General features: G+C 39.4%; 5 protein-coding genes across 6 annotated transcripts in view; 2 read left to right on the forward strand and 3 right to left on the reverse strand.

Moving 5' to 3' along the window:
• Positions 1-4,262: 4,262 nt before the first annotated feature.
• LOC105266041 (calcium homeostasis endoplasmic reticulum protein) lies at positions 4,263-8,538 on the reverse strand. The gene is made up of 6 exons (XM_011303925.1): positions 8,348-8,538; positions 7,816-7,986; positions 6,803-7,415; positions 6,641-6,712; positions 6,172-6,571; positions 4,263-5,767 (listed from the first exon to the last, which is right to left on the reverse strand). Exons 1-6 carry the CDS (start codon positions 8,364-8,366, stop codon positions 4,691-4,693), a joined length of 2,352 nt encoding a protein of 783 aa, XP_011302227.1. The 5' UTR covers positions 8,367-8,538; the 3' UTR covers positions 4,263-4,690.
• Positions 8,539-8,618: 80 nt separating this feature from the next.
• LOC105266046 (thioredoxin-related transmembrane protein 2 homolog) lies at positions 8,619-10,654 on the forward strand. Its single transcript, XM_011303929.1, has 5 exons — positions 8,619-9,338; positions 9,417-9,597; positions 9,678-9,864; positions 9,934-10,129; positions 10,203-10,654. The coding sequence occupies exons 1-5, from the start codon at positions 9,195-9,197 to the stop codon at positions 10,296-10,298; spliced, it is 804 nt and encodes a 267-aa protein (XP_011302231.1). The 5' UTR covers positions 8,619-9,194; the 3' UTR covers positions 10,299-10,654.
• A 123-nt stretch (positions 10,655-10,777) lies between these two features.
• On the reverse strand, positions 10,778-15,054 carry kz (putative ATP-dependent RNA helicase kurz). The gene has a single exon (XM_011303937.1). It carries the CDS (start codon positions 14,446-14,448, stop codon positions 10,879-10,881), a length of 3,570 nt encoding a protein of 1,189 aa, XP_011302239.1. The 5' UTR covers positions 14,449-15,054; the 3' UTR covers positions 10,778-10,878.
• Positions 15,055-15,133: 79 nt separating this feature from the next.
• LOC105266074 (HIG1 domain family member 2A) lies at positions 15,134-15,898 on the forward strand. Its single transcript, XM_011303970.1, has 2 exons — positions 15,134-15,359; positions 15,570-15,898. Exons 1-2 carry the CDS (start codon positions 15,218-15,220, stop codon positions 15,737-15,739), a joined length of 312 nt encoding a protein of 103 aa, XP_011302272.1. The 5' UTR covers positions 15,134-15,217; the 3' UTR covers positions 15,740-15,898.
• The window catches only part of LOC105266061 (rhotekin), a 36,156-nt gene continuing 34,529 nt past the window's right edge, over positions 15,871-17,497 (reverse strand). For both annotated transcript variants that reach the window (XM_011303957.1, XM_011303949.1), the window contains exon 6: positions 15,871-17,324. In XM_011303957.1, coding sequence (XP_011302259.1) covers positions 16,851-17,324 — 474 coding nt within the window. In that variant the 3' untranslated portion in view covers positions 15,871-16,850. The remainder of the gene's footprint in view (positions 17,325-17,497) is intronic.

Here is a 17,497-nt window from a genome sequence, read left to right on the forward strand (position 1 = left end):
TCTCTCCACGAGGAATCAACAACCGAGCCAACAATTGTCACCGGATTAAATGTTATTCCTGGAAAGTCTTATCAATCTAGACATCGAGATCAATCTATTCTCAAAATATCCCGTATCAAATTCGAAGCTAATTTTCACGCGAAGTGAAATTCAATTTCTCTTTCGCGCATATTAGAAGGAATCGATTGATATCATTCTTAATAAATTTCCATTAATTAATCTATAATAATATATATATATATGTGTTATCAATCCCCCTATGTTAATAGGACAAGGATTCAATTTCAATCATTCGATTTTTGTTGGATTTTTGTTCAATTATCGATTCGTCTAAAAAAATTGTTCAAATAAAGAACAAATATTTTCCCGTTATCATTTGGACTTGGGGGAGGGCGAGGAAGGTAATGACTGCACCGAAGTGAGTGCAAGTAGATCCGTACCTGAAGTTGGTGTGCGCGGTACCTCACCTAGCAAACCACACAGTGTGACACGTGCGCGTGACGTCACGATGACGGTCACGCGATCACCGTGTGCTTTTGCGGGTCACGTGTCCTGTCACGCGCTCCGTTACCATCCCCTTTCCTCCCCCTCAATTTCTCCTCACCGTCAAACCCCCCACTGCAATCTCCCACTCATGCACTCCACTCACACCGACAATTGTATATTTCCATTTGCCCGACTGGCATTTTATCCCGATAATATTCGTAACCACTGTTGAAAAATTACACCTGAAATTTCAAGTGAAAATATTGACATATGTGCAGACATAAAAATTATTTGAATCAAATATAAAGTATATTTTATTCAAGTATATATTTTTTCTTCGAACATAGCTAATGCGATGATATCCTAATATTTCATCGTCCCTCGATCATCATTGACATTAGATTTTGCGCACTGGAAATTAATGATCAAGTACGAATGCATGTTCCATTGTGCGGAAAAAGCACTCGAATTTAGTATGCGTTGGATATCGGTGAAGTTACACGTGCATGGGATTGAAGACCGGGGGTCTTTAAATAACATTGTGTATTTTCCAACCGACCTGGGAGAAAATAAACTCAGTCTGTAGCAATGATACTTCATTCTATTTTCATTTTTTGATTTATTCGTCACATGCGGCCACTTTATTTCCCTGCATTGTAACGATTTTCTAAAATTGTCGGCCGATTCCGTGTCAATTATTTCTGGGAGGAAGTGACCATTTTTTGTTCAATCCTTTCTTGAAATAATTTACGTCAAAGTTCTTTGCAAATGACAAAATTACAGAATTTATCATTATACTTTATTTCAATTGCGTCAATCCGAAAACAAATTGAGAAAATTGTAGGAATTATTCGCATTACATAAATAATGGAATCTCACACGAAAAATAACATTAAAAAAATATGTTGAGTCATCATCAGTATATCAACAACCGGGCGTTTTGAAATAGTAATTAAAAAATGATTCATCAAAAATGAAGAATTAGGATAATTAGGATTAATAATAATTCGTAAAAATCATTTATTCACCTCGAAAAATTTTTTCGTCTGTCCACTAATTCTTCCCTCCGCAATTAGCCCTTCTCCGAATTGTAACCGAAAAAAAAAACTTGAATTTCCGCTGAAAGTTCTCTCTTCGAATAGCAATGCAAAATGTAAATTAACATTTCTACAACAAACAAAGGAAAACTCCATTGGAATTTACGTAATTCTATGTGTATTTGAGCCTGACGAATGCAACGAGAGGAAGCAATGAATTACTCCGTTTAGTTTCAGGTGTTCATTGTGTCTTCCTTTGAAATTTCAACTGACAATGCGTAGACAAACGTGACTTTTACAACAGAAGAAGAGGCGAAGTGTTTTGCTGAATCGTTCCGTAACACCCGAGGACGTGATCCTCGTTATGGCTGTAATGAAATATTCTACTTTGCAACTCCTAACTAGGATGAGGTGGCCTTGGACGAATTCGAACATTCACTCGTAATTATGTACTTGGTCTCTTGTCAGAGACCACCTGCATTCTCTTCACGCCCTGATTTTATGACTTTTTTTTCTTCAATTATTCGGATAATTGCCATTTTTTTTTCGAACGCACTGTGACAATTGTTGTCATTAGCGCTTTCATCAAGAAATTCATCGACATTTAGCATTCAAGAGCTGTTTCACTTACTTTCTGGAATTTCTATGTAATTAAGATTGTAATTGTCTTGTGGTGTTATTTATTACTCAGGGGTCCCCGTGTTTCATTTTTATTTTGCTCTTTATGGTTTGCGCTATGATGAAGATTTTCTGAAAATGGCAATTATGCAATTTAGAAAAAAATGTTTTCAAATCCGGAATAGAAAAAAAATCGAATTTTTTCAATTTCTGGTATTTCTCGGGGGTAGATTCACCCGATTTTTTTGAATTTTTGGGAGTGAATGGAACTGGAGAAACTCTGACTATCTCAAAATGGGAAAACTGAAAAAAATAAATAAATAAATAAGGTGCGCACCGGTTGAGCGAACATTGCGCGCACGTGGTGAGAAGGGTAGAGCGTGGTTGGGCGCGTGACTTGTCGGGCCGAGGCGTGCCCTTCTCTCCAGATCACGTTGAATACAACGCGGCTACTCTCACTCTGTCGACATAGCAATACTATTTATACGTATGCATATTAATACACGCGGCAATGCCAGGCTTTGAAAAAATTATGAGCCACTATCGGCACGATTGAAATGCACTCCAACGATGCGTCATCCCAGTTTTCTATCGCGATTCACTAAAAAATTCGCTTCACCTCCACTTTTTATTACCATTTTTACCAATTTTGATTTCGTAATTAATTACAGAAGAGTCGATTGTTATTTTTTCGATGATTAATATATATTAGTACAGAAAATATTAAGTTCTGTGATAAGAATTCTTTTTAATGCATTCGTATTGAATTAATTAGATGCTGGTAATGGAATATTAATAGATTGATTGATGAATTGAATTATGGGACGAGCCGTGAGGAAAAGCGACAATTTCCCAATTGCCTAGCGAAGAGCGATGAAATAAAAAAATGGAGATGTTGAACGTCATCATCATAAAACTGCGTAATCTCACACTGGGACCGACGCAATTTCATGACGGTTTTCATTCACGATTTCGTAATTCAATCCAAAGGTATTGGGTGACCATTCGAAGAGGCTGGAAGATTATTTAGAAGGAATCATAGAAAACTTTCCAGTAATTTGATTATTAAAATAATATCAGATTTTTCTCATCTCTCAAACAATCATTCACTGCTTTGCAAATAAAAATGAACAAACACTAATACCAATAATAATAATAGAATAAATGTTCAATTTCATACGTCTCAGTTATAGTCTTAGTCACTGGATGATGCCTTTAAGAATAAAAAATAAATATTGAGCTGATAAAAAAAATCTGGTTTTTATATCGTATCATTGGCCAGTCATGGCAAATGATGAAACGTGAATTCTATCACACAATCACGTTTGACACGTACAGAAGACCCCGACGAGTCACGTTTCGAGGAGAACGTGGCATAACTGGGCGATAACACGAGAGTTAGATAAACCCGTGTTTTCTCCTTGCTTTTCCTCATTGAAATCGAAAGTGTGACCCGAAAGAAAAAACTGATCAAATAAATTCGCGATTTATTGTGATCCTGAGAAGTCGAAAAATAATAAAAAGCAAATCCCTACATTTCTCTCATTTCTCTCGTTACACTTATTACTAATGGCCTTCGGCACTCGGTTTGTTTACAACTTACTGAATCAAATGGTTATCAATGATCAATCCGGTTCAGTTCTGGTTATAGTCGGTTTTCTGTATCTTCTCGAGGGGGGAGTTCACGGGGGTTCAAGACGATTGCAAGTCGATTTGAAACGCATCTTTGTCATTATTCAAGTCCCAGCATCACGTGATGATGTGATAAGTCTTGACGAGTTAATGAGGATGTCGACAACCAAATCATGTCGAAGAGAAAATAAATTGACATTTAATTATTATTTTAATTACAACCGGAAATTAATGACTGATGATTTATTTATATAATATTCATCGAAAAATTTCAAAGAGCGACGATTTCAGACTTTGTGAAATTAATCAAATTAATTAATAAAATTGGACGTAATTCCTTTTTTTTCCGCTCGTGGCTGAATTAATTTTTCAAATTTAATGAAAATCGTCGCTTTTTCCAACTGAACACATAATTGAAATTTCCTTGTGATTTCATAAGTGAGGAAATTGGGACGAGGAAAATGACTAATGAAAAAAAAAATCACTGGATAAAATTAAGTTCCTTTTTTCTTATTGAACAATAATTAATTCTTTGTACATTACGTCCTCCTCGTCTCATTGGAGTATTCACAATCGTATTCATCTCCAACACCTCGAAACTCCACAATCGACCTCACAATTGACAAATGGATTCATAAAAACAGAACTCCGGATACCCTCTCAATTTACAATTACTATTTCCCCCATTCACGTCAACGAAAAAAGGAATGCAATTCGCTAATGCATGCTGAACGATAAGACCGAAAGATCATATCCAAGAGAATTGAAACGATGGAACAAAAATCTGAATTGAATCACGAAAGGACCGAGAGAATTTCCAAATAAAAAGTTCTCTATAAATCCAATCGAGGAATATTTCCAACTGGAGATACCAAGAATCTTTTCTCATTCAACCAAGTAATTAATTTTTTCTCCCCTCAGTCCCTGTCCCCCCTCTCCTCAGCCCTTTCCTCAGCCCTAGCCTTCATCCTCGTGATGAAAGCCTGCCCCTTGCTCTTTCTGAAATTCTCATAAGGGTCGTTGAGATTAATTCCAACCCCTTTGTACTGATCATTCCTGTCCCTGATCTCTCCCCCAGAAATCGGGGCCTCAATCCCCTGTTCATTGGCCCCGAGACCCGCCCCACCCCATCCCATTTTCTTCAGCAACTGATGACCCTTGTTGCTCTCATCCAGGGAAGACTCGACGGGCCCTTTACTATAGGTTGACCCAAGAAAACTCGGAGGTGTTGGACTCCTCTCCCTGTCACTCCTCCGGTCTGGACTTCTCTCTTTATTACTATTTCTTCTCCTTCGATTTCTACTGTTGTGTGTTCCGTGTACTCCACTGCGACTGTTCCTCCGATGATTCGATGCTGGTGAACGGGATTTACTGCGACCCCGGGATCTCGAACGAGATCGAGACCGTGATTTACTTCTGTATCGTTTCTTTGGTGGACTTGGGCTTTTGGAGCGTGGTCGGAGGATTGGAGATGGTGATCTCGATTTATCACGAACTCCTGACATCACGTCCTCCTCCTTTCGCTTACGAGCTACATTTTTTGCTTTGTAGTACTCGTACAGCCCCAGTTTCTCCCAACCATCACTATCCCTGGGTGAATCATGATTGGGCGGTGCGTAGAACGCTTCGACAGCGGCGACAAGTCGATCACTCGGTGGAGCTGGTGGTGGGAGTCTGATCGCATCAGGATCCAGTGGCTTGTACTCCCCGTCCTCGAGCTTAATGAGAGGCACCATGAGACCAGCTGGTAGCTCGAAATAAGGCATACTGGGCATGAGATCCTCCACCGAGGGCTCATGAATCACTGGAGGTGGTCCAAAACCAGGTGGTGGCTTCGATAGATCTGGCAGTGGTACTGTTGCAAATGGAGGTGGTCCTGGGGGCTGAGTAACACCCCATCCCGGTGGTGGCTGAGTGAAATTCAAATCACCGGCCATTGGAGGTGGCGGCCCTGAGTGGCTCGGTGGCAGATTCATATTCTGCTGATTTGGCACCTAAACACAAAATAAATCCATTTGAAATTAAATGACTTCATATATGAATTAAAATTCATTCTCACAACTACAATTTGACATTAAGATCATTATGTCAAATGTTCTCACTGCATTTTACGAATTAATTTTTCACTCCATGCAGAATTAATAAAAAATAATATCAAGTAAACATAAGTTTTATTCATAGAAAATAAAACGATTGACAATATATTATTACAATACATATCCATCAAGGAAAATCATACAAAAAAACGAGATAATTATTTGGTTCATCATAAATTGAATAGAAAAAAAATGAAATAAACTTTCAAAAAAGTAAAGAATAAGAACAGAAATAATAATAACTTGAGAATGATTAATGCTCTTTTGAAGGATAATTAATCAACTTCGGATGCAGTTCTCACCATTGGTGGCATTGGTGGAGGTGCAGGTGCCATGAGCTGTTGTTCAATGGCTCTTTTCCGTTGCTCAATACTAGCGATCTGATTTTTCGCATGCTCCACAAATGCCTGATGCTGTGCTTGATAATTATCGTACGTCTGTTTCGTCGATGTTGTGATTGGAGTGATTGCACTTGCGAATTGCGATACAAGACCCGCCTGATAGTCAGACCACGAGGTACTGGGTTGCTTGAGTTTCTCAATTATTCCCTCGTCGAAGTAATTATTCTTCGATTCCCAAAGACTCAGGAGTTTGTTCAGTTTTGTCAGTTGATCGTCACTCGCTGCTAATGACGTATTGCAAAACATGGGGACCACCACGTTCTCCATTGCCTTTCTGAGATCTCCAGTCTTTTTTCTAGCACTTCCGGTCATGGTGTTATTAATTAGAATTTAAATAATTAATAATTAATTGAGGGGCGGGTTAACTCACCAATGATGCAAGACGTCGTTAACGAGATAAATAATATGAAGTTTCTGGTTAAAAGTCGTGCTCTGGATGACCCTGACGATGAGAAATCAGTCATAAATATTTATATAAATTAAAAAATTTGTACGCTACTTCTCACCAGTCCCCTTAACAATCCAAAATTACCTCTTCAACAAGTGCTCAGCAATGACCTGATTACTAGCAGCAGTTACACTGTACTGTAAAATCCAGGCCTTTCCAGTACTGATGCTGTCTTTGGTGCAGCTGTCAATGATAGGCTGAAGGACAGCATCGAAAGCAACGAGATCGGTCTCAGTGCTCTGTGCAGAGCTCTGCAGTGCCCCTTCCTGGGCCTGTCTCACAGCATCCTCCACTCTTCCCTGCTGTTGTGCCATGAGTGCAGCATGCTGAGCCCCCAGATTCACACCAGACTGCTTGACCTGCTCCTGGAGGGTCGCCTGCTGGGACTGAAGATTCTGCAATTCATTCTGGAGCCAAGCTGGTGGCCCATTGATACCCACACCAGGTCCAGGTCCACCCATCGGAGGATTAACTCCAGTCATAACACTGCCAACTGGTCCAATGCCAGCAGGTGGTCCTGCATTCTGCATTGCTGGAATCACACCAACAGGACCCACCTGGCTCATACCGTTGTTTTGGGTATTCAGGGTGACATTATTCAGCTGGGGAACTGGTTGGCCTGTCACTTGCTGCTGCTGCGAAACGTTTAAACGTGGATCTGCATTTTGCATTGGATTTATTTCCTTTTGCTTTAAAACTGGAAACGAATCATTCGTTGATTATTCGGGGTATTTCAATGCTTCGGCTGATTCAAACGATTACAGTGCGTTCCATTATTCAAGATTTCTTCGTTTAGTTAAAAAAATTTAAGTGTCGTTAAAAATAATTGTTCAATCATTCTTTTATTTCAGTAGTGAACGGGTCAAATAATTTCAAGACTTTCACATATTTTCCAATTCTAAATTTTCTTTACTGACAATTTTTAGGAAGATGAAGGGAATCATTTCACCTCTCAGTTTAAGAGAAGTTCATTTTTTCAAAAACTTTGGTAAAGAGGAACAAATGGACTTGTTGCTTATCAGATTTTTCGTTGAAAATCTCGGAATCTAAGAGAGATATCGAATTTTTTGTTACTTTGTTTTTTTTTATCGACTTACTCGCTTGCTCGGTGGTCACTTTATACTGATAATAATTGAAATAGTCTCCCCCGAACAAGAAACTGAATTTAGGATTGTCCTTCTGCTTGTTCTTCGTCATCTGCTCAAACTCAGGGCCATTGCGAGCAACAAACTGAGCCAGTTTGTCAATTATCTTCCTCAGCTCATTATCTACAACGTAACTTCCATTACCAAAAAATGCCTCAAAAATTCTCGAAATCCAAAAACCACAAAAAAAATCTTTCAAATTTATATCGCCACCTTTTCCTCCTGAGGTTCGCTGCTCGATAATTTACAAAAAAATCAAATGAAATATTATCTTATCATAAAAAAAAACTTCAGTCTAACCTCACTCTTTACGACAACAATTAAAATTGCCCAAAGAATGTTTTTACAAAAATTCCATCGGCTTTTGCTCTCAATGCATGAAGAAATCCATTCGAACATTTTAATTCCCCCGTTTCAATTAATTTGATGAATGAAAAAGCGTAAAAAATTGTCAACGTGAAGATCCACCGGTTACCAAAATTACCTGAAGGCGCCTGATCCATTATTCTTATTAAATCCTGTCTCAGAAGTCTCAAAAAGTTCCGATAAAATCGATAACACGTGTCACTGAATTTCTTCTCTCAGAAGTTCATGAATAGTGGATAAATAATATTTTATCCTTTATTTCCCATGATATCGGAATTGTTTCAGGAGAACGCCATACAACACCGCCATTCCCCAACAACGACTGCATTATCAAGTCCCAGGAGAGGGCGTCGCACCTCCGAAAATTTACGAAAAGACACGGAAATTAACGACCCAAAATAAAAAAAAAGATTATTTAACCCCACAGTACTCTATTTCTGTTGACAGCTACGGTTGAGGGGATGTGAGGACAATTCCACTCCAATTACTCAATAAAAAGTGAATCTAAAAAATAAATTAATTATCTTAATTTAATTAGACACCAAAAAATGAGAGGGAAAAAGTTGAACAGAAATTCTGTGTGACTCCAGTGAATTTCGGGAATTAAAGTGTTAGAGATGTGGAGCTCTTGGAGAACTATTTGAAGAAATGATTGGCCGAATTATTCAATTATTTTTAAATATCGTCGTAATGTGTTCAAGTGAATTCTCAGTGAGAGTTTGAATATTTCGACTATTTAACAGAGTAATCACATTAATTGCTCGCTCGTAATTTCAATTAAAAAACAAGTGGCAAACAATTATTCAATGATTTCAGTTTGACCGAATAGAGATTGCTGGAAATTCAATTCGACGAACTGAAGTGAATTCCATGTAATCGTTGAGTGCTGACGATTTATTAATCATTTATAAAAAATTGTCAGAGGGCACCATTCGGTTATTTCGGTTATTAACAAACAATTAACGATGGCTTTCAAACAGGACGTAAAATTACTGATGAAACCGTATTATTTAATTAATATTCTCCTCAGTCTGTCGTATATTGTTGTGAAAAAAATTGCATTCATCTGTGAATTTGTTTTTAATGAGGCTGAGTGTGAGTTGGAAGGGGTATGTATGAATAATTATTAATTGCAATGATCGAGGGATTTTTTGAGTGGAGAATAATAGGGTATTTTTCATTGTCAGAGGGAGATTGAGATCCTTTTCTTCTTGGTGATCGTCATATCCTTCAGGACGAGAAAGGCTGGGAGTGTCACGATGATTAATTACTTGTCCTCTAGTTTTGTTTATACCAAAGTTGCTAATCTTCTTCTGTGGTTACACGCTGATATTCGAGGTGGCATTTTGTTCGCTATCATTATCACTCGTGAGTATTTTGAGATGATGAACATTAGTAAATAATAAAATAATCACAGGCATTACAAACAATTCATAAAACATAATCAGTTTGTGGCCTGGTCCTACCTGAGCCCACGTACCAGGGCCCCGAGAATATAACGTATCTGAGAGGTGCAACTGGCCTCCAGGAGGAATTAAACAGGGACACAAGAGTTGTCTGGATAGTGGCATTCTACACAGCCTGGAACCCAGCATGTGTCAATTTCGCCCCAACGTTTTCCCAACTGTCAGCTGAGTGAGTCTTTTTCCCTTCTGATCTCACGAAACGAATGAGAATTCCTTACATTTTTTCTCTCCTTACTAGATATGGATTGGAAAATTTGAAATTCGGAAAAATCGACATTGGGAGGTATCCAGATGTAGCAGCAAAATATCACGTCAGTGATGCCAGTACGAGCAAACAATTACCTTCGATACTTCTGTTTAAGGATGGAAAGGAAATTGAACGCCGACCTTATGCTAATAGCAAGGGAAAATTAGTCAAATTTCTGTTTTCACTGGTTGGCATCCCAAATCACATCAAATCGTTCAATTTTTTGAACAGTCGAATAATTATTCATTTCTGTGTTTTAGGATAATATAAAAGCTGCATTTGATCTTAATAATGTCTACAAAACTTGCAAGGAAAACCCCATCAAGAGAAAAGAGAAAAAAGATAAAAAAGCATAAGCAGAATATCGAAATGCTTGGGGAATATTAAGAATCACAAAATCTATTCCGAGAGCAAAACACTAGCTGAATAATTCTATAAATTATAGGTATTTGTTCGTGTTCACAGTGTGAATGATAATAAAACTCGGTTTTCTGTAATTTCACATTGACTGATTCATCATCAATCTTGACGTTTTATTCGCTCAAAATAAAGATAATAATTGCTCCATTATGATACATTGAGTCTAGTCTTCAGTAGACATTATCTCACACAAACCAAATGCTTTTATTTCTTTCAAACAAAACAGAATCAAGCCATTGTACATTTTATTCTTTCAATAAGGAATATAAAGTAATTTATGAGTAGATTTGAAGTGATGGCAATTTATACATTTGTCCTCCCATAAGTTAAAAAAATCTAACAATCAATTTTCATTAACAAAAAAAATTCACGAGTCATCAATAAATTACGAGATTTTTATCGTAAAAAAAATTTCACCAACCAGTAATTTTTTTTCAAGTCTTCGATTATTTTTTCTGAGATATTCAGAGATAAATTCAATAAAATCGTTTTATATCACTAGATTTTTTTCGCCCATCACACTGGAGGCCACATAGCCGAAAGTTCGGGATGTGCAGCCTCAGGAAGCCACTTCTTGTAGCTTTGCAGTAAAAATCCTCTATCCTCTCCCCAAACCTCGATTAGCCTTTCCCTGTTCATAACACCCTTCGCAAGTAAACTCCTGGTGATTCCCTCAGTCCTGGGTAAAAGTTTAGCCCACGACTTGTTGATACAACTGGGATTCGACAATAAGACCTTAACGAACCTTTGGAGTTTTCCACAGACTTTTCCCTCCAGTAAAAACCTGGCGAACCACCTGACAGCTTCAATTCCCTTCGGGTACTCAATCTCCATAATAGGTAGCTCCCACCCAGCCCTTCCAAATGTCCCCCCGACATGACAGAGAACCTTTCCACTGGTCTCGTCCCACCTGGGGGAAGGTTCAACGAGGGGTTCCCCCATCCTGCACAATCCAGGGACAAATTTTGGAAGCCACTCAGCCTCAATAGCAGTCACTCCCCGCATATAAATTTTATTTGTCTCATAAATCTCCTGATATACCACCCATTCAGGAGCTGTCCTTCTCAGGACACAACTCGTGTGCATGAACACTGGCTCCTCCATCTCCATCGTCTTGTAGGCAAATCTGAATTTCGACCTGTCCTCATCCTTCACTTCCTCTGGGGACATTTTCCTGGCGACCTGATCAGCCATTCCTGCGAGAACAATCTGTCTGAGAAGTTTAGCTTCGTGGTCTGTGGGAGGCAACATCCTGGGATCGATGCTGACGCCCATGCAAGGGATATTCAGGGAAATCTCATTGGTTAGCTGATGTCGCAGCTTTTTTACTTCCCCAATGGCCTTTGGACGAATTCCATTATCCTCGCAGAACGCCTGGAGCTTGCCACTGGCTTCTGAGTACTCAGCAGCTCCAACTGCTCGAATCAGGACCATCGGATCTCCCAGGAGAAGATTGTTCCCAGCTCCCGCCCAAAATCTTCGAGTTTGTAACCACTTCTTCGAGGAGTTTTTGTCATCGGGTGCACTCTCTCCTGCAGATCTACCGTCGATCAACAGTTCCTGCACCGACAGCGCTGACACCATGCAGATGGTGAACCTCAGAAGATTCTCCTGCTGGGAAATTGCGAGCATTTTTGCGAATCTCGGAGCCACTGGGAAGGCTGACATACTCTTTCCCAGTTTCGTCACTTTTCCAGAGTACTTCTCACCAGAATCCTCAAGGGCTCCCAAGATTCTCAATCTATTCTCCGCAGTCACCAATTGAGTGGCATCTGGAGGCGAAGGAAATGGAAAATTCACTACCTTGACGATATTCATGACCTTCATCTGCAGGAGAAGATCATCGACTGGTTTTCTCTGGATCTCAGGGACCGAGAATTTCTCGAATTGATCGTTAAAGACTGCTGACGAGTAAAGGCGATAGCAGTGGCCAGGACCCATTCTCCCAGCCCTACCTGCCCTCTGATTTGCACCTGCCTGACTGGTGTACGTGACCCTGAAGGTGCTCACCCCAGTTACCTTGTCGTACATCCTCGTCTTGCAGCGTCCACTGTCCACCACGTACTTTATATTTGGAATTGTGAGTGACGTCTCAGCAACGTTCGTTGATACAACGCACAGCCTGCACCCTTCTGGCACCGGCTGGAACACCCTGGCCTGCTTATGGGCAGGCAACAACGAATACAAAGGCAGAACCCACATGGGTTGGGACGTGGTGACGTCATGCAGATCTAAAGCAAATTCGTCATCCTCCTCGTCGGCGTCGAGGTGAATATCCTCGTCCTCAGAGAAGAGATCCTCCTGGGTATCATCCGTGGGAATCGATGAGTAGTCGTCCAAATTAATCGCTGGCAAATCCTTCGCAACTGCTTTTGATTTTAACTTGCGTTTCAGTCGACTCAATGCACTCTCAGGGTGAAAATTCTCATCCTCATCTGTACCATCGTGATCCTCTGATTCTCCTTCTTTATCTTGGTTGTTCCCTTCATTTCCTCCCCTTTTCTGCACTGCCTCTTTTGCACCCTTCCTCTTCTCCCATGTCTTCTTCCTGTAAGGGAACGTTTTCCTCAGCTTCCTGACAACAGTATTTACCTCGTGCTGTCCAGTAAGAAAAATAAGAATTCCCCCTTCAGGCAATTTCGTGTGGATCTTCACAGCTTTCTTAACAGAATCCACAACATAATTCTGACTAGTTCTCCTATTGAAATGAATTGTAACGGGAAACTGACGAGAGTCAACCCTGAGCAGTGGAGGTTTCACCTTGAAAAGCCGAGTGTTCTCCAAAAAATCCTCGACCCTCAAAGTAGCTGACATAACAATCAACTTGAGAGGATCATTTCTCTTGGCCCTCATGGGGACAATCCTGGAGAGAAGTCCAATGAGAATATCCGTATAAACACTTCTCTCGTGTGCCTCATCGAGAATAATAACGGAGTACTTCCCCAGGAGAAAATCAGACTGTACCTCCTTCAGGAGAACTCCATCAGTCATGAATTTGATTTTAGTGTCTGATGTGGTATTTCCCTCAAAACGAATGAGATAAGAGACCTCAGAGTTTGAGAGATTCATCTCCTCGGCGACTCGTTTGGACATGGAAATGGCAGCGACTCTTCTGGGTTCAGTTATACCAATCATCTTGGTCCTGGCGTATCCTGCCTCGTAAAGGAACTGAGGGACTTGTGTTGTTTTACCACTGCCTGTCTCTCCAGTTATTATAACCACCGGGTTCTCATTTATGGCTTCGACGATCATCTGCTCCTCTGCGAGAACTGGAAGCTTCAGTCTGGCTTTTTGGATATCTGGGGTGCGATTTAGAGAGACGAAAACAGCTGGTTTACGATCTGCATGTGGTTCCAGGAGTTTTCTAGAATTTATTGATGCTGAAGAGGTGTCTGGAGAGGCTGGTGTAATCCCTGGAGATTTTGGAGAGGAATTTGCAGATTTAGAAACTTCTGGAGACGCTTTTATTAATTGTAAGGCCTGAGGAGAAGATTTAAGAATTGTAGAATCTTCCGGTGAAGATTCATCCTCACTTGAAACATCGTCGTCACTCTCTGATGCCTCGTAACCGATGACATTGGGATCTGAACTCTGTGGTGATGATTCTTGTTGTAATGCCTGTAGCCTCTGCTTTTTACTCCCTTTAATTGCATTTACTATCTCTTCTGTATCGTCCTCATTAGGAATTCGTGGGGATTTCAATTTGTGAGAGGTATCCTCATCTCTTTGACGTTTAAGACCTTTTGTTTGCACGCAAGTGATGGAGACGTATTGCTTCAGCTCCTCTGGAGTTGCCTGGACTTTAGCCAAATCCTCCAGGAGAGTCGCCCTCTTCTGCTTTTTCTCCTTTCGTTCCAACACTTTCTCCAGGTGTTTGCGCTGCTTTTTGGAGAGGAGTTTCACCTTTTGCGGATTTTTATCCTTTTTGATCGTTTTTCGTTTTTTACTGGGCAGCACTTGAGTATTGCACTCATCGTAGTTGTCTTTTCGGTGGTTCAAATCGATGGAAATGTCTTTGCAAGTTTTGACGTCGATTGTCACCTGGGGAACACTTCGTGCACGCCAATTGTAGCCTTTTTTGCCCATTTTAAATTAATTACAAGTGATTAAATAGGTACGTTGGGTATCGAACTCTTTATTTTTTATTTTAGGTGGCTTTACTCACTTTGATATTTACTCTTGTGGGGGGAATATGAATTGGTTTTGGGGGTGGTTGTATCATTTCATGGATTTTTTAATTAATTAGAAATTAGATATTATTGAGGAGTCGACTGCTTTTGAGGGATTGAGAAACGGGATTTATAGTTTTCTTAGGATGATGACAATTTTTTTAACTATAGTTTTGAATTGAAGAATTTCTTTCGTCTTCACACTGGCTGTATTTATTCTTATGTGTTTTATTATTTAAGAGAAGAGTGTTTATTATCTCGTCTAGCGGTTTATTGTTGCCACTTTCACTCGGACAATTGAGAGAAACGAACATGTGAGTTTGGACTCGAACATAACCTCAATTTTCGTAGAAGAAACCTGTCTTATTGATACTCACGTTTCCTCAAAATTATCTCTGATTTTACTGATAATGGTTTTATACAGTCTCGAATCGCAGACCCATAGGAAATGGTACTCACTGAAATTTAAAATTTTATGGAGTCACAAGTGACTCCATAAAATTTTAAAGATAAGAAAATAACATGAGGCAGTTACCGAGTCGGCTGACGGGCAGACACCCCCATTGCGTGTGGCGCCCTCCCTCTCTTGGGGTGCAGTATTACGATGCCGCTGGGGTTACTCCAACCCCCAGAACTCAGCTATTTTAGGGAATCCTCTTTGGGTGGAAGTGTCAAATTGTAGAAAAATGACAGCAAAATCTATACCTGAATCGTCCCCTGACCTCGACTGGATAAAATTGAGGGAAGAGATGGACCATGGGATTTCAGATGAAACTATGACCGAAAAAATAATAAGAAAGTGTAAACTTCAACCACTCGTACCTATCGGTGAGCATAACCTCTCAATAACTGTTTTTTTTTAATTATTCACGGTTTCGTTATCATTTGCTATCACCATTTGACAATCTATCAATCGAATGATTGCTGAGTACTCAATGTATCTATTTATCTTTGTTCAAATATCGATTAGAACCCTACATTTTTCCAGTCCCTAATTGATTCTCAGCAATTGATAATTCCATTAAATTCTTCGTCCAGGTTGTTTGGCAACAACGACAGCTCTGGGATTTGGATTCTGGACGTTAAAAACAGGCGATAGATTAATGTCCCAGTATATGATGCGAGCACGTGTGGTAGCCCAAGGATTTACTATTCTAGTTGCTGCTATTGGGATGATAGCAGCTTCAAAAACCTCACAATCCGAATAAAATTCGTGCAAAAGATAATTATATTTTTTGTGAATGGGAATCACACCCATTCTAGGATTCCCTGTAAATACTAGATAAATGTATCACATACATTAATAGAATTGAGTAAGTGATAACAAACACCAGGGGAGTAATGGTTATTATATTTATTATAACACATCGGTTAAACGTTTTTTACATTTTTCCAAATGGATTTCTCTGCCGAAGGTTAATATTCACCAATAAAAATCTCTAATTCATCTCTTAAATATTAGGATCAATCTATATTGCTACATTGACTCAACCGTTTGATAATTCACGGTTCAAACGAGATGAACATCCTCACTCGTTATAATATACAAAAATGAAAACTCAGAAGTCACAAAATTCCAATTCAACGGGTGTAAAATCTATTTTTTGTAAAAAAAATGTAATTGTTACTCTGTAGGGAATGTAGGGAAATGAGTTTTTGAGAATACTCTGAAAATTATAGAATTGAGAGAATGATTTGTATTGACTATTCTCTCAATATTATTCATTAACGACTAATTCGACTATTGATTTAAATTCTTCATTAAACATCAAATTATTGTCGAATGCTTTTTTAATTGAATGACAAAACGTCTCGAACATTTTTCTTTCGATATTCTGCTGGAAAACCATTTTTCGTTCTTTTTTCTCTCAAAAAATATCTCAAAACCTCTCATCTCCCACTCCACTAATTCATCATTAGATTGTCAATCATTACGACCTGAAATTTTCTGGAAATAAAAATTTCCATCATCTAAAGTCAACCCCTACTCTACTGGAGAACAATTAGAGAATAATTCCTGAAACTTGAAAAATCCCGGAATACCGAGAAAGAATCCTTAATTCAACCAATCAACATTAAATCAATCAATCAAATGAATATGGCGAGAGGATTAAATCTACGAATGAATAAATCATCAATCAGATCTCAATTTAGTCGATCGATTCAGTCTTGGGGGAGAAAAATGCAATGAAATATTTCAGGATATTTCTGAACCTTGGAATTGCATAATTGCATCGTTATTATAATTTTCATTAATTTGAGTATTATCGTGGCTCACGAAAAGCTGGTCGAGATTATCTACCCTCAAAACTGCTTATTTTAATCATGATGCTTATTGGAAAATGGCCAGTGAGATTTAATGGCAGCAGCGCTCAATTTTCTTGAGCCACTGGTGCTGTGGGATCGAGAGCGATGACTTGGGGGACTGTTTGAGCTGCAGCTGCTCAAACTCGTGCTGGGAGTCAGGCCAAAGATCTCCTGAACTGTTGGCCTCGAGTGGGATGTGTAGTCCGATTGGACCGACTCAATCAGAGGTGTCTCATCGTACAGAGATCCTTGTCTCTTGCTGCTTATGAAGGAATTTCGTGCACTCTCCATGCAAGGAACCTCTTGGACTGTCTCAGCTGCATGTTTCCATCTCTCGTGATCCTTCGAGTGAACTGTCAAGTGCCTCAACCACTTTTGAGCCTCTTCTGATGACTCAAACTTTAGGATTGACGGCTTCTCCGTGCCCTCTGACGTGTTAATCACTTTTACCTCTTTTTGACATTTCGTGGGCTGAATTGACGTCTCCTAAAAAAAAAATCATAGATTACTTTTTTGCGGCCATTCTATCACTTATGAGACTAACTACAATTGTTTACGTGAAGAAATTGTGAAATTTATTTCTTTTTGTGTTACAACCCGTCTCCATGAAATTAAATGAATTCTTCTTGCCAATGAGTGTATTGTCTGCATTAGGCAGC

This window comes from Fopius arisanus, unplaced genomic scaffold (genome assembly GCF_000806365.1).
Source record: "Fopius arisanus strain USDA-PBARC FA_bdor unplaced genomic scaffold, ASM80636v1 scaffold00002, whole genome shotgun sequence".
In the NCBI taxonomy this organism is placed as follows: Eukaryota; Metazoa; Arthropoda; class Insecta; order Hymenoptera; family Braconidae; genus Fopius; species Fopius arisanus.

What these genes read in the sequence shown, in the direction of transcription:
- kz (XM_011303937.1), bottom strand. Translation starts at nt 14,448, where the DNA reads ATGGGCAAAAAAGGCTACAATTGGCGTGCACGAAGTGTTCCCCAGGTG.
- LOC105266041 (XM_011303925.1), bottom strand. An exon ending in AGTGACCACCGAGCAAGCGA is followed by an intron (nt 7,416 to 7,815) that starts GTAAGTCGATAA and finishes ATTCGTTTCCAG; the next exon opens with TTTTAAAGCAAAAGGAAATA. An exon ending in CTCCACCAATGCCACCAATG is followed by an intron (nt 5,768 to 6,171) that starts GTGAGAACTGCA and finishes TTTTGTGTTTAG; the next exon opens with GTGCCAAATCAGCAGAATAT.
- LOC105266046 (XM_011303929.1), top strand. Translation starts at nt 9,195, where the DNA reads ATGGCTTTCAAACAGGACGTAAAATTACTGATGAAACCGTATTATTTA. An exon ending in CTGAGTGTGAGTTGGAAGGG is followed by an intron (nt 9,339 to 9,416) that starts GTATGTATGAAT and finishes TTTCATTGTCAG; the next exon opens with AGGGAGATTGAGATCCTTTT. An exon ending in TCAAATTTCTGTTTTCACTG is followed by an intron (nt 10,130 to 10,202) that starts GTTGGCATCCCA and finishes TCTGTGTTTTAG; the next exon opens with GATAATATAAAAGCTGCATT.
- LOC105266074 (XM_011303970.1), top strand. Translation starts at nt 15,218, where the DNA reads ATGACAGCAAAATCTATACCTGAATCGTCCCCTGACCTCGACTGGATA. An exon ending in TCAACCACTCGTACCTATCG is followed by an intron (nt 15,360 to 15,569) that starts GTGAGCATAACC and finishes TTCTTCGTCCAG; the next exon opens with GTTGTTTGGCAACAACGACA.